We start from the raw sequence: 14,351 nt of genomic DNA, 5'->3' as shown, positions 1-14,351 counted from the left end.
ACGTTGTCCTATAGTTTTCTCAAAAAGAAGTGGTCTTCCAAATGTTCCGAGAGAATTGGAGACAGAAATTCATAATAGAAATTCTGAGCGTTTGAAAGCAAATTTCGTTTGGATAAAACAAAATACAAATCATCCCCAGGGATGAAAGACCAATTGATTTTAACCCTTAGCTTTTCTTCTGGCTGCTTTTATGCAAAATCATGTACACTTGACATATGTTACATGATTCCTGATTGCACAGTAATTTTTAACAAAATAAAACATTCACATTTTACGAATGGCCTCCATGCACCCTCTCAGTCTCTCGAAAACACTCATACAGCAAAACAAAATTAAATAATTTTTGAAAACGTTACTATTACGTCATCAAGCTATCGTAACGGAAGTAAAGAAAAGTCTAGAATAATAATTTCTATGGAATGAATCTGTTTAGTTATAGTTTCAAATCATATTATAAAGGAAAACATCACAATCCCTAGGTCAGTTTTTGTAGTATCAGAAGAGGTATTTTGGTTTTTAGGTAAAATTTTATATCTCCGCATGTACTCAAGATATTGAACTGAGATTTTTGCAGACTGTTATAATATCAATACAAGTCTGTATGAGTATGAAAAAGATCGAGTACAATTTGATACTACTTCCTTAGACTCACTGGAAGTGTATATAGCGAATCGGTCTGTCGGCAGGAAAGCACAGTGCTCCAAAGGCCACGTCGTCAGCTGCGCTGGTGGGGGAAAAAAGAGTCATCTGTGGTGCTCACCCTGAACGAATGAGACATGCTGCCCATTCCCAATGACCGACTGAAAACTTTAAACCGCCAATATCCCTCTCCTACTTTCATAAAATGATTACTGCGAGAGTTAAAGAATAGAATTCTCGTTTTAGTCCAGCATACATATTCAATGATTCTGGAAATTTTGCTCTTTAGTGATTCTGGAAATTTTATTATAGATTTCATTGTAGCCGCCGGATTGATTTCTTGGATATACGTTTTGTTTGAGTGATAACATATTGGAGAGTAAGTAATTACTAGCATCAGGTGCAGAGTGTTTTTAAATTAATTACTTTTATGGCGTCTTGTACTCGGAACTGACACGATATGATTTTGAATAGGAACTTACATTCGGGAAAAGTACCGTCTCTACGATAGAGGTACAAGCAGATAAGACAATGTATTCCCCTATCCGGAGGTTGACTTTGAGAAGACAGTCTGGAAGCGTCAGAGCCGTGACGCAGCGGTCATCAGTACATAGCAGCGGTGATTAATAGAAAGACACATTACTTGTGTTCCGAGCGAATATGCTTTTTGAAAGACTATCAGGCATGCAATTAGATGGATTGTCCGTTTTTCACTGAGTAACATAGCGTCATAATCATGTTATTCCTGCTGACTGACGTCCTGAGCCGAAGCTTTCGATACACACACACACACACACACACACACACACACACACACACACACACACACACAGAAACCAAAACAAACCAAAACAAAAACAATGGCACCACCAAAGAATTATCCGTGTGGGACGGAAATCGGAAGACGTGATACATAAATAAAGACAAACAAATGACTAAAATTAAAAAAAAACTGGGTTATTCATTCAAGAGTTAGAGCTTCGCTAACTGAGCAAGTCAATAATACGTTGATCCGTCTCTGGCCCTTATGCAAGCAGTTCCGTCGTTCGGTTTTGTCACATCGGATTTATCCGGAACACTTCACGTCGACTTCCCGGTTTTTTTTTTTTTTCTTCTTCTTCTTCTTCATTTCTACCAACGGAAGCGACCTAGTAGCTGTAGTGTCAAAATTGCGTGATGAAGCTAAACGTTGCTGTTTCTGTTAGTAGCGCTACCGCCAATTCCGTCAGTATTTCCCCTTACACATCTCCGCAAGCATTAAAAACCAATCTTGTCATTTAGATTTCTGCTCATCATTTTCAGCAGCTATTTTCAAAGAATAGGATGTGAAAAAACAGCACAGTGCTATTTCTTTACATCGGAATTCTTGTTGTTCCATTCACACCGCGTGCGAAAGTAGCAAATGGCTGAGGCAACAGAGACGGTAAAAACGTAAACTGCCTGTGTCTAGCACAAAAATTGCGCTGACGCAAGTTGAGTTTTTGTTAAACTGGTGCCTTTTTAGCACTGACGTAAGTCAAGTTTCAGCATGCTACGAAACAAGTTTCGTTCGTCCGGGTAGTTTGGATAGTCGCGGTTTGTATGTCCCGTTCAAATTCATCAAGTAATATACCATGCCGTCACAAAATTCTTTGATTTGTACTATTTTTGCCAAAGAAATGAACCGAAGCTCATGAAAGATTGTAAGTAACAAGCTGCTCCTTCATTTCTAACAGCTGAACAGTTGGAAAAGAGGCAAATGAGTTAAAAAGTGGGTGTATTTCCTTTCAAGACAAGAGATGTGGAAGACATCCCTGAACGACAACTACAGCTGAAAGCACTGACAAAGTTGGAGTATGGCCAATATCTGTCGTTAATTAAAGATATATAGAACGCTGGATATCGTAGGAACATCAGAAGCTTAGGCACAATATACACTCCTGGAAATTGAAATAAGAACACCGTGAATTCATTGTCCCAGGAAGGGGAAACTTTATTGACACATTCCTGGGGTCAGATACATCACATGATCACACTGACAGAACCACAGGCACATAGACACAGGCAACAGAGCATGCACAATGTCGGCACTAGTACAGTGTATATCCACCTTTCGCAGCAATGCAGGCTGCTATTCTCCCATGGAGACGATCGTAGAGATGCTGGATGTAGTCCTGTGGAACGGCTTGCCATGCCATTTCCACCTGGCGCCTCAGTTGGACCAGCGTTCGTGCTGGACGTGCAGACCGCATGAGACGACGCTTCATCCAGTCCCAAACATGCTCAATGGGGGACAGATCCGGAGATCTTGCTGGCCAGGGTAGTTGACTTACACCTTCTAGAGCACGTTGGGTGGCACGGGATACATGCGGACGTGCATTGTCCTGTTGGAACAGCAAGTTCCCTTGCCGGTCTAGGAATGGTAGAACGATGGGTTCGATGACGGTTTGGATGTACCGTGCACTATTCAGTGTCCCCTCGACGATCACCAGTGGTGTACGGCCGGTGTAGGAGATCGCTCCCCACACCATGATGCCGGGTGTTGGCCCTGTGTGCCTCGGTCGTATGCAGTCCTGATTGTGGCGCTCACCGGCACGGCGCCAAACACGCATACGACCATCATTGGCACCAAGGCAGAAGCGACTCTCATCGCTGAAGACGACACGTCTCCATTCGTCCCTCCATTCACGCCTGTCGCGACACCACTGGAGGCGGGCTGCACGATGTTGGGGCGTGAGCGGAAGACGGCCTAACGGTGTGCGGGACCGTAGCCCAGCTTCATGGAGACGGTTGCGAATGGTCCTCGCCGATACCCCAGGAGCAACAGTGTCCCTAATTTGCTGGGAAGTGGCGGTGCGGTCCCCTACGGCACTGCGTAGGATCCTACGGTCTTGGCGTGCATCCGTGCGTCGCTGCGGTCCGGTCCCAGGTCGACGGGCACGTGCACCTTCCGCCGACCACTGGCGACAACATCGATGTACTGTGGAGATCTCACGCCCCACGTGTTGAGCAATTCGGCGGTACGTCCACCCGGCCTCCCGCATGCCCACTATACGCCCTCGCTCAAAGTCCGTCAACTGCACATACGGTTCACGTCCACGCTGTCGCGGCATGCTACCAGTGTTAAAGACTGCGATGGAGCTCCGTATGCCACGGCAAACTGGCTGACACTGACGACGGCGGTGCACAAATGCTGCGCAGCTAGCGCCATTCGACGGCCAACACCGCGGTTCCTGGTGTGTCCGCTGTGCCGTGCGTGTGATCATTGCTTGTACAGCCCTCTCGCAGTGTCCGGACCAAGTATGGTGGGTCTGACACACCGGTGTCAATGTGTTCTTTTTTCCATTTCCAGGAGTGTATTTTAAGTAAGGAATTAACTACGTGAATGTTCGCACTGTTTTAAAAAGAAAATAAATTTCGCAGTTTCATACCTAAGGATAAAAAATGCGTCCACCACTTCACGTTAGAAATGAAACTACACTCAAATGGTTGGTACGAATTCCATGGGCGTACACCACCACCCGGTTTCATTCTGCCGCGCTGGATAGGACAAGAATATACTGAAATTGATTACCATGCAGAGGTTTATTAGCTGGAGAATATGGATACTATACATCTGATATGGACCAACTGGAACTTAAGAATAGGTAATTACGGGCTTGACATACAGAAGCAAAACAAATTCCATTAGGACAAGGTCCTGAGAAGTGGTTTTGTCCATGAGGAAACTTAAGGATTTTCGGTGCTAATAATTAGAAAAATGGTTCAAATGGCTCTGAGCACTATGGGGCTTAACTTCTGAGGTCATCAGTCCCTTAGAACTTAGAACTACTTAAACCTAACTAACCTAAGGAAATCACACACATCCATGCCCGAGGCAGGATTCGAACCTGCGACCGTAGCGGTCGCGCGGTTGCAGACTGTAGCGCCTACAATCAATTCCGTATTTGGAAACTGCGACTATCTTGTTAAAGGTTTCAGGAATTATTGCAACTAATCGCCGTTTTTTGTTCAATATTCTATTTTTTCATGACCGGTTTCGAATCGCCAGGCGATTCATCATCAGATGATACAATTTAGTTTGGAGCATTGTGGGGGTCGTGCATCTGTGGCAAATACAGAGACAAAAAAGTGCGCACTGTATGCGGAAAGAATATTAAGATTGTAAGATTAATTTGATGGTATTACTCACTGTTTTTATTCTCGTGGCAGGCACTGCTCTGGAAAATATAATGGATGCTTGCTTTCCATAAAAATAATAAAAGCAATAACAAAATAACGTAAGTTTTCGCAACTCTCCACTCGCATTTTTGTGTAAGTGGAAGTATTTGTGCTTATCCAGTTTATTCGGACAACTATACAAAATCCCTAACAGGTGCAGCACTTCACGAATTTACGTCCGGGCTGAAAATAAGATTTTCTTACGCTGCACTCACACAACAACTTGTGCTAACAGCGCACTTCCTCCTTAAATGTTCGGTTGTAGTCATGCTTATTTCATTTCGTCATTCTCTCAATCAAGGATAAGTTCATGGAGGCCCTGGTTCCTTTGCAGCTAACTTTTCTGCTAACTAACTTTACTGCTCCCTGAATGATATTTTCCCTCTGCAGCGGTGTGTCCGCTGACATGAAATTTCCTTGCAGATTATAGCTCTATGTAGGACTGGGACTCGAACTTGGAACCTTCGCCTTTCATGGGCAACTGTTCTACCTACTGAGCTACTCAAGCGCCACTCACGGCCCATCCTCATAGATTTACTTTTCAGTTAGCATCTACAACAGATTCAACATAGTTCATGTCTACACTGCACACGAAGGGCGATTCCCGCACAGTAAACAACCAACTCCAAACGAAAAAATGCCATTTGTGAAAATGATTAAACTCAAGTAGTAATGTTTACCAACATGGCCACCTGACTAGAATACAAATGAGACGCTGAGATCCATAAGAGCGTAAAGCACACTGCCATCGATCCCACATTTAAGTGAATGTCAGAGAAACTATTGATACAGCTTTTCGTGAATTTTCGTATATACAGTTTGGGCCAGTACGGATAAACCTGCCTCACCGTAAGGTCAACAGATTTCAGAAGCTGAATAAATGCTACAATTTCACAGTCGACGGTGATGTGCTTCAAGCCCTTATGATTGTAAGCACCTTAAATGGATTACTACATGATAAATATCGTAACTTAATATACTGTAACTCATTCAGAAACTCACAAAGTAGATTTACTGTCAGTACAACTGTAACATATACGGACGTCCGATCCAATTTTACTACAGTATATAGTAAATGAATTAGCATACCTGAAGAGTGTGCTATCATGTAGCAGGATTTACGCCGAGCGAATGGGGATAAAAGTCTGCCTCAATGTGTGCCACCTGGTGGCACCAACATTAACTTCTGGTTGTCTGGTTGAGTAGCAAAAGCTAGCTGTGTACATCGTGAACCAGGCACTTCGATCATTATATCTGTATGTATTTGGCACATTAGGCAATTACGTTACGCGAGTTGCTCATTCTCAAAAGCTACTTACAACGTGCGCAACTGAAGGTTCACGGAATCTAGGGGAGGACTAGTGCGGTAGATTTACATGCCACATGTTTCAGATTGCAGCATCTATGTTACGTTTAATATCATTCAAAGAAAAATAAATCCACAAGGTGTCGAAAGTTAGGGTGTGTACTTACTTTTGTGCTCTTCCACAGCAGCCACCACTGGTTCACAGTGATCGGCATCACATGTATAACGTATTTTGCAGGCAGTAATTTATGAGCGACACGACCCATTACTCCATTAACGCTGACGTCGAGGGTGCAGCAATTCCACTCATGCCGTAGGAGATTCCATCCTTTCTGTGTCGCTTTCTGAACTGAGCAGTATAGCAGGAACATCTGCACTGTCTACTTTACCTAATACCATTCCTTCCTACCGAGAAATTTACGGCAGGTAAATGATCTGACAGCAATGTAAGGGTTATGAAAATTCTACGTGATGGTACGGAAGACCTTCCAAAATGGTACTAGAACATTGCAGTCTACTCACTGAAAACTTCTTGGACAATGAGTATCGATTTGAAACAAGACTATGTCGAATTTCTAAATTAATTTTAGAGATAAAAAGTAGTAGTTTATCTGTCATATTGAAAGATTTTCACCATGTCTGTGTAAACCTAGTTTGATTGAAGTGCACTTTAAATTGTGGGAAATACGGAAGCGTCCGATCCCGCCTGTCTGCTTTGACCCATGAAGTCACAAATATGGCGGAAACGACCATAAACCACGATTCCAACATGGCGCATATAAAGTCGTTACGTACACATTATGAGGACGGAAATACATCGAAAAACACACACACGTTCCACAAAAAGCCTAATGACACCAACGGGACAAGCGCGGGAAATAGAGTTTCTTTTGGGTGGGGACAAACTAAATATAAACAAATTTAGACACCCACCCCCATACAAAACCACGCAAAACGATGAAAAAAACCGACATCACAAAACTCCCCAATTTCTACTAAACACAATATCATCAGGAATCGGACACTTCGCTTGAGCTATAGAGCTCAATACCAGCTCCCGATCCCATAAATTAGGATCTAACACTTCCCTTGACCTATATAGCTCAAAAACGTCTCCCGATACCAATACCAACATTCACAGCCACACATTGGGATCGAACACTTCCCTTGACTTGTTATCCTTACGACATCTCCACATACAACCGTCCCTGGTCCGAGACGCCGGAACTTTAAGTAAGCCTCATTTCTTCACTACATACTGAACACTTCACGACTTCATCGAAAAATCCGAATAGTTGAAGAAATTTTATTAGAGACAACGCACTGTCCCCCATCATAGCCGACAACCGAAAACTGTTGACCCTGTCAGTCATATCCATACCTACCAAAGACATAAAAAAAGCAATTTACCAAAATTCACACACGTCGCCACACTCGCAAACTAAACCAAAAACATCACCTAACACACCACCAGAGAGCACCACCGATCGCATCAAAACACCTATAAACACGCCACTCTCACAAACTAAATTCCGCGCCGTCGTGACGTCACACACCACAACAGCCTTACGTCAGGGGTCAAAGCCGACGGGTGGGATCGGACGCCTCGGTCGACCCAAATTGTGGACTTCAGCTCGAAAGGCGTAGCCGCCATAAAACTGGTGCAAATGCTGGTATAGCAAAAATATTTTCATTCACTTCTCGCTGTTCTGTTAAGATTTTCTTTCGATACTGTTCTTTGGCTTACCGTAATGTTTTCCTTGCATTATTTGGGTCTTCTGTGTGGCAATGTGATACAGCATGCTACTAATGTTGCTTGTTCCCCTGGCAGAGACTGCAGTCGCCAATCCACATCGCCGCCGAGCAGGGCTACACGGAGATCTGCAAGCTGCTGCTGGCCGCGGGCGCCAACATCGACCAGCGAGAGCAGGTATGTGGCGTGGCGTGGCGGTTCTCTCCGACTTTGGCTCTCAGCACGCACCACACATTTCTTCGCATATGTGTTCATTCTTCATCTCCACCAGACAGGATCCGCTTTGGCGACTTGTTACAAAATTTGCCATTTGGAATGGGCCTCACAAAGTTATTGAATCTTCCTGGCAGGTTAATACTGTGTGCCGGACGGAGAGTCTAACTCAGAACCTTTGCTTCGGCAGCTCAGTTGATAGAGCAATTGCCTCGCGAAAAGCAAAGCCCTCGAGTTCGAGTCTTAACAGGGCACACAGTTTTAACGTACCTGGAAGTTTCACAAATGTTCTCCTGCGAAACTTGCAGGCCAAGCACTCCTGGAGGAAAGCATATTGGGGACACCTGGCTTAACCACAGCCCGGGGAATACTTGCAGAATGAAATTTTCACTCTGCAGCGGAATGTGAGCTGGTATGAAACTCCCTGAAAGTTTAGTTATTCTTCTCACTTTCTGTATGACTCAAAGTATCATTCATTTCTTGATGCATTGAGAACAACATAAGGATCTTCTGTTTTATTATCCACCTGATTTTAGATGGTAAGCTTCTCTCCCTACAGGTTTCCGAGAATATATCTAGTATGTACGTAACTCAATTGATGGGCGGATCTGGGAAGCGCATATGATAACTTATTCCAAGAATCGAGAAGCATAGATGAGGATGTCGGCGTTCCTCTCTATCACATCATGGCCTTACGAAGTAGGGGTCGGCCATCGTAGATTTCTCGAGTTTCCGTGATTATTTATGATACTAGTATCCCTTAGATGTGCCGTTAACAGTATGACAAGACAGAAATTTCCCAACTGGGACGAACCCGACAAACAACTTGCTGTCTGAAACCAGATTGTCGTAAACAATCCTGCCGAGAACATGAGGAGCAGCGAGAAGCAATCATGTTTTTGGGGTTTTTAAGGATTCTGATGATCTTTGTGAAAATTATATTTACCAAGACCTGTTTCTTCTGGCTGCTCTCACTGTTTAACAAGTGCAGGTCGAAATATAGGCAAACTCTATTGTTCAGACCATCCATTCAGGCGGACGACAGGCGATCGAGCTGTTCGTGCAGATCTTCCCAGCGCGAAAGGAGTCTAAATTCTAGTGCGAGCAACTTCAGTACTTTGAAGCGCTGAGTCGGATAGAGAGGTAAGTACAGCTTGTTAGCCGAGGATGTAAAATTGTGAACGATTTCCGGTTTTACCCATGACCTACGTGCTAGTGCATCCACAAAGGTCAACTTCGGATGCGTTTACTCTTCCGCTCCGTGTAGTCAAGGAGTCGGGAAATTCTATCCTTTTACTTTGCGTAATCTCTCCTAGATACTCTGTCTACTTATTTACCAGATAACCTAAATTCTCTTTCATTCCTAGAAGCAATGACAACCTCACGTATGTGATCCTACACATTTATAACTGACTCAGTTTCAATAAATATACAAAGTTTACTAATAAATTATTCAAAATCTTCGAAAATGCCTGACAAGGGAACCTCCCCGTCGCACCCCCCTCAGATTTAGTTATAAGTTGGCACAGTGGATAGGCCTTGAAAAACTGAACACAGATCAATCGAGAAAACAGGAAGAAGTTGTGTGGAACTATGAAAAAAAATAATAAAATATACAAACTGAGTAGTCCATGCAAACATCGGCAATATCAAGCCAAAAGTGAGCTCAGGGGCGTCGTGGTCCCGTGGTTAGCGTGAATAGCTGCGGAACGAGAGGTCCTTGGTTCAAGTCCTCCCACGACTGAAAATTTTACTTTCTTTATTTTTGCAAAGATATGATCTGTCCGTTCGTTCATTGAGGTCTCTGTTCACTGTAATAAGTTTAGTGTTTGTGTTTTGCGACCGCACCGCAAAACCGTGCGATTAGTAGATGAAAGGACGTTCCTCTCCAATGGGAAACGAAAACATTTGATCGCAAGGTCATAGGTCAACCGATTCCTCCACAGGAAAACACGTCTGATATATTCTATACGACACTGGTGACGGCATGTGCGTCACATGACAGGAATATGTTGTCGGCCCACCTAACTTGTACACTTAGCGAATGGGTCAAAAGATTCTTCTACCTTTCCCGATTAAGGTTTTCTTGTGGATGTGATAATCACTCCCAAAAAAGTGATGAAAACAAGAGTTTGTCACATAAACTGAAAATAAAAAGTTAAACTTTTCACTCGAGGGAAGACTTGAACCTAGGACCTCTCGTTCCGTAGCTGATCTCGCTAACCACGGGACCACGACGCTCCTTGACTCCCAGTCTCCTTGATGTTGCCTATCTTCGGATGGACTACTGAGTTTGTATATTTTACTAATTTTTTTCATAGTTCCACACAACTTCTTCCTGTTTTCTCGATTTATCTGTGTTCAGTTTTTCAAGGCCTATCCACTGTGCCAACTTATAACTAAATCTGAGGGGGGTGCGATGGGGAGGTTCCCTTGTGAGAGAATCTCCTAAACATTTACGAACTACGAAAAACATATGTAAATTATGTAATAGTTAATCTACGTGACAAAGAGCGAGTACACAGTACGGCATGTTCCAGAGCGCAAATATCGAGCAATCCACAATATACCTCACATATCATCACTTTCTTTCTCTACGGTCCGTTCGCACATTGTCCAACAGAGTGCGGAAGAGTAGACACTGAAACCTCCTCTGACACAAAATATGCAATAGCCGTAGGTAGTGTTTAGGCTGTCACAAATTCCTTGTTAAGAACATACTGTCCGCCTGGTATTTCCCAGCGGCTGTTAAAACTGGGTTCCATGTGGCGTTGTATTCCTGTGAAACGAAAACCGCCGTCAGCTCTCCTCTGCAACGTGCACATTAAACAGGTTTAGATTTATGAGCTACTTTCAATGAATCATGTTGTAAGGCTAGTGAGATTTTTCACGGAATCCCTAAAAGAAACGAATTCAGTACAGTGTTCGGAGCGTGACCTGTAACAACGTTCACATCTGTTGTACGACCGCGCTTAATGAAGTGTCAGCTAATTTCTGATCAAACCGCAGCGTACAATTAGTAGATGAAGAAGTTCCTGTGAACATCAAAAACGAGAGCAGTGCAGTGACCCATACGCGGACACCTCAGAGGTTTCTGGTGTTAAGTCGTGAGTTGCAACAACGGTCAGATCAGTAATTAAGGAAGAGTGTATTAGATGTGTATCAACAAAATTCCTTGTTTATTCCAGGTATGTTCAAGAAGACAGTGACTGACTGGACCGTATAGTAGACAATGAAACAGGGTACCATTAAATAGATTACCCATCGAATTATTTGTAGCAGAAGGAAAAGAAGGGGTAGAAATGACCTCGAGATGCATCAGTTTGAGTTCTGGAGAAATGGGGTAACACGCGAGGCAATATTGCTCCTGTGACTTATCATAGAAGACAGGTTGAGGGAAGGAAAATCTAAATTTGTAGGAATTGTTGATGTAGAGAACGGTTTTAACAATGTACCAGTTAGTGTACATTCTTGCTTCGAAATTCTGAAAACAGCAATAGTAAAATACCTGGAGCGAAAGGCTGTACAGAATTTTGTACAGAAACTGTTGTGTTTACCAATTAAGTTCGCATCCCACTTGAAGGTAGCAGGAAGCGAACGTCTTACCACAGACCAGTAACTGCTCTCTTTAGATGGCGTGCTACATGCTTGCAACTAGATTCATCGAGGCGCAATATAAACTAAAAACAAGTAAGGTTTGAAACGCCCTCATTAGTAATGAAAAATCATTTATTAAAATAATAGGTATATAAACACTGACCTTCAGTTCGACGGTAAGACGTGACATTGAACAAAGAGTACTGCACACTTGTCAAACCTAACTCAGTGAACGTTGGCTACTAATCTGCAACTGTTAAATCTGGTCTGCTTTTGAAGACAATTTATAGATCTGTCTCGAATAATGATAAACACTTCGACACTCGGCGTTAACTGTGCGATGATCACTCGTTGATAGCAGATGAAATGTTACTGTGCCACCGATAGATAACTGCTAGGCAACTAATGATCTGCCGCAAGTGCGACTATTGGCAGAGTGAATCTGTGCGCCTGCGTTTGCTCACAAACAGCGGAAGAATCTTCATTTGCAAACTGTTTTGCCGGATGAAGAAAGTAGTCCCTAGTAGTCAGTATCCTCTGTGGTGGCAGACATAGCTATCGGCCGATGTTGTTGTTGTTGTTGTTTTCTTCAGTCCTGAGAATGGTTTGATGCAGCTCTCCATGCTACTCTATCCTGTGCAAGCTTCTTCATCTCCCAGTACCTACTGCAACCTACATCCTTCTGAATCTGCTTAGTGTATTCATCTCTTGGTCTCCCTCTACGATTTTTACCCTCCACGCTGCCCTCCAATGCTAAATTTGTGATCCCTTGATGCCTCAAAACATGTCCTACCAACCGGTCCCTTCTTTTTGTCAAGTTGTGCCACATACTCCTCTTCTCCCCAGTTCTATTCAATACCTCATCATTAGTTATGTGATCTACCCATCTAATCTTCAGCATTCTTCTGTAGCACCACATTTCGAAAGCTTCTATTCTCTTCTTGTCCAAACTATTTATCGTCCATGTTTCACTTCCATACATGCCTACACTCTATACAAATACTTTCAGAAACGACTTCCTGACATTTAAATCTATACTCGACTTTAACAAATTTCTCTTCTTCAGAAACGCTTTCCTTGCCATTGCCAGTCTACATTTTATATCCTCTCTACTTCGACCATCATCAGTTATTTTGCTCCCCAAATAGCAAAACCCCTTTAGTACTTTAAGTGTCTCATTTTCTAATCTAATTCCCTCAGCATCACACGACTTAATTCGACTACATTCCATTATCCTCGTTTTACTTTTGTTGATGTTCATCTTATACCCTCCTCTCAAGACACTATCCATTCCGTTCAACTGCTCTTCCAAGTCCTTTGCTGCCTCGGCGGATAGGGCCGACTATTTGTAGGTCTCATGGCGGAAGGATAATGAAATTACTGTTACGTGCGCAAACGTATGTGGCGACTGCTCCTAACTACCAGGTGCTACGCTTGGATTGCCTCACGTGTGGCGCCCTCTGTAGGTACAGCTGTGTTCCATAACTGACAGCGGACACAGCAGCAACCAGACTGCATTTGTAGAAGTCAAGAAACGTAAAAGGAAAACATTAGTTACGGAGGGAGTGAGACAAGGTTGCGCCCAATCCCACATGTTTTTGAATTTGTACACTGTGCAAGCAGTATAACCAAGGAGAAATTATAAATGCATATTAAAATTCCGGGAGAGTCAGAAAAAATTTAAGGGTTGATGATGACAATGTAATTTCCAGAATGAGATTTTCGCTCTGCAGCGGAGTGTTCGCTGATATGAAACTTCCTGGCAGATTAAAACTGTGTGCCCGACCGAGACTCGAACTCGGGACCTTTGCCTTTCGCGGGCAAGTGCTCTACCATCTGAGCTACCGAAGCACGACTCACGCCCGGTACTCACAGCTTTACTTCTGCCAGTACCTCGTCTCCTACCTTCCAAACTTCACAGAAGCTCTCCTGCGAACCTTGCAGAACTAGCACTCCTGAAAGAAAGGATATTGCGGAGACATGCTTAGCCACAGCCTAGGGGATGTTTCCCGAATGAGATTTTCACTCTGCAGCGGAGCGTTCGCTGATATGAAACTTCCTGGCAGATTAAAACTGTGTGCCCGACCGAGACTCGAACTCGGGATCTTTCCCTTTCGCGGGCAAGTGCTCTACCATCTGAGCTACCGAAGCACGACTCACGCCCGGTACTCACAGCTTTACTTCTGCCGGTACCTCGTCTCCTACCTTCCAAACTTTACAGAAGCTCTCCTGCAAACCTTGCAGAACTAGCACTCCTGAAAGAAAGGATATTGCGGAGACATGCTTAGCAGGAGAACTTTTGTAAAGTTTGGAAGGTAGGAGACGAGGTACTGGCAGAAGTAAAGCTGTGAGTACCGGGCGTGAGTCGTGCTTCGGTAGCTCAGATGGTAGAGCACTTGCCCGCGAAAGGCAAAGGTCCCGAGTTCGAGTCTCGGTCGGGCACAATGTAATTGTCAGAAACAGTGAAGGACTATGAAGAGCAGCTGAACGGGATGGATAACGTCTTGAAACAATATTATAAGGTGGGCATCAATACGACTGAAACAAATGTAATGAAAAGTAGGTGAAAAATCAGCAATTCTGAAGGAAGTAATAACTAAGCAAGTTTTGCTCGTATTTGTGCAACAAAACAAGTCATAATAG

General features: G+C 43.6%; 1 protein-coding gene across 5 annotated transcripts in view; it reads left to right on the top strand.

Moving 5' to 3' along the window:
• Positions 1–14,351, top strand: part of LOC126199014 (ankyrin repeat and death domain-containing protein 1A-like) — an 811,076-nt gene that overhangs the window by 673,886 nt on the left and 122,839 nt on the right. For all 5 annotated transcript variants that reach the window (XM_049935699.1, XM_049935702.1, XM_049935701.1 and 2 more), the window contains one exon: positions 7,977–8,075. In XM_049935699.1, coding sequence (XP_049791656.1) covers positions 7,977–8,075 — 99 coding nt within the window. The remainder of the gene's footprint in view (positions 1–7,976; positions 8,076–14,351) is intronic.

This window comes from Schistocerca nitens, chromosome 8, assembly GCF_023898315.1.
Source record: "Schistocerca nitens isolate TAMUIC-IGC-003100 chromosome 8, iqSchNite1.1, whole genome shotgun sequence".
Lineage (NCBI taxonomy): Eukaryota > Metazoa > Arthropoda > Insecta > Orthoptera > Acrididae > Schistocerca > Schistocerca nitens.
This window is presented reverse-complemented; position numbering and strand designations above follow the sequence as displayed.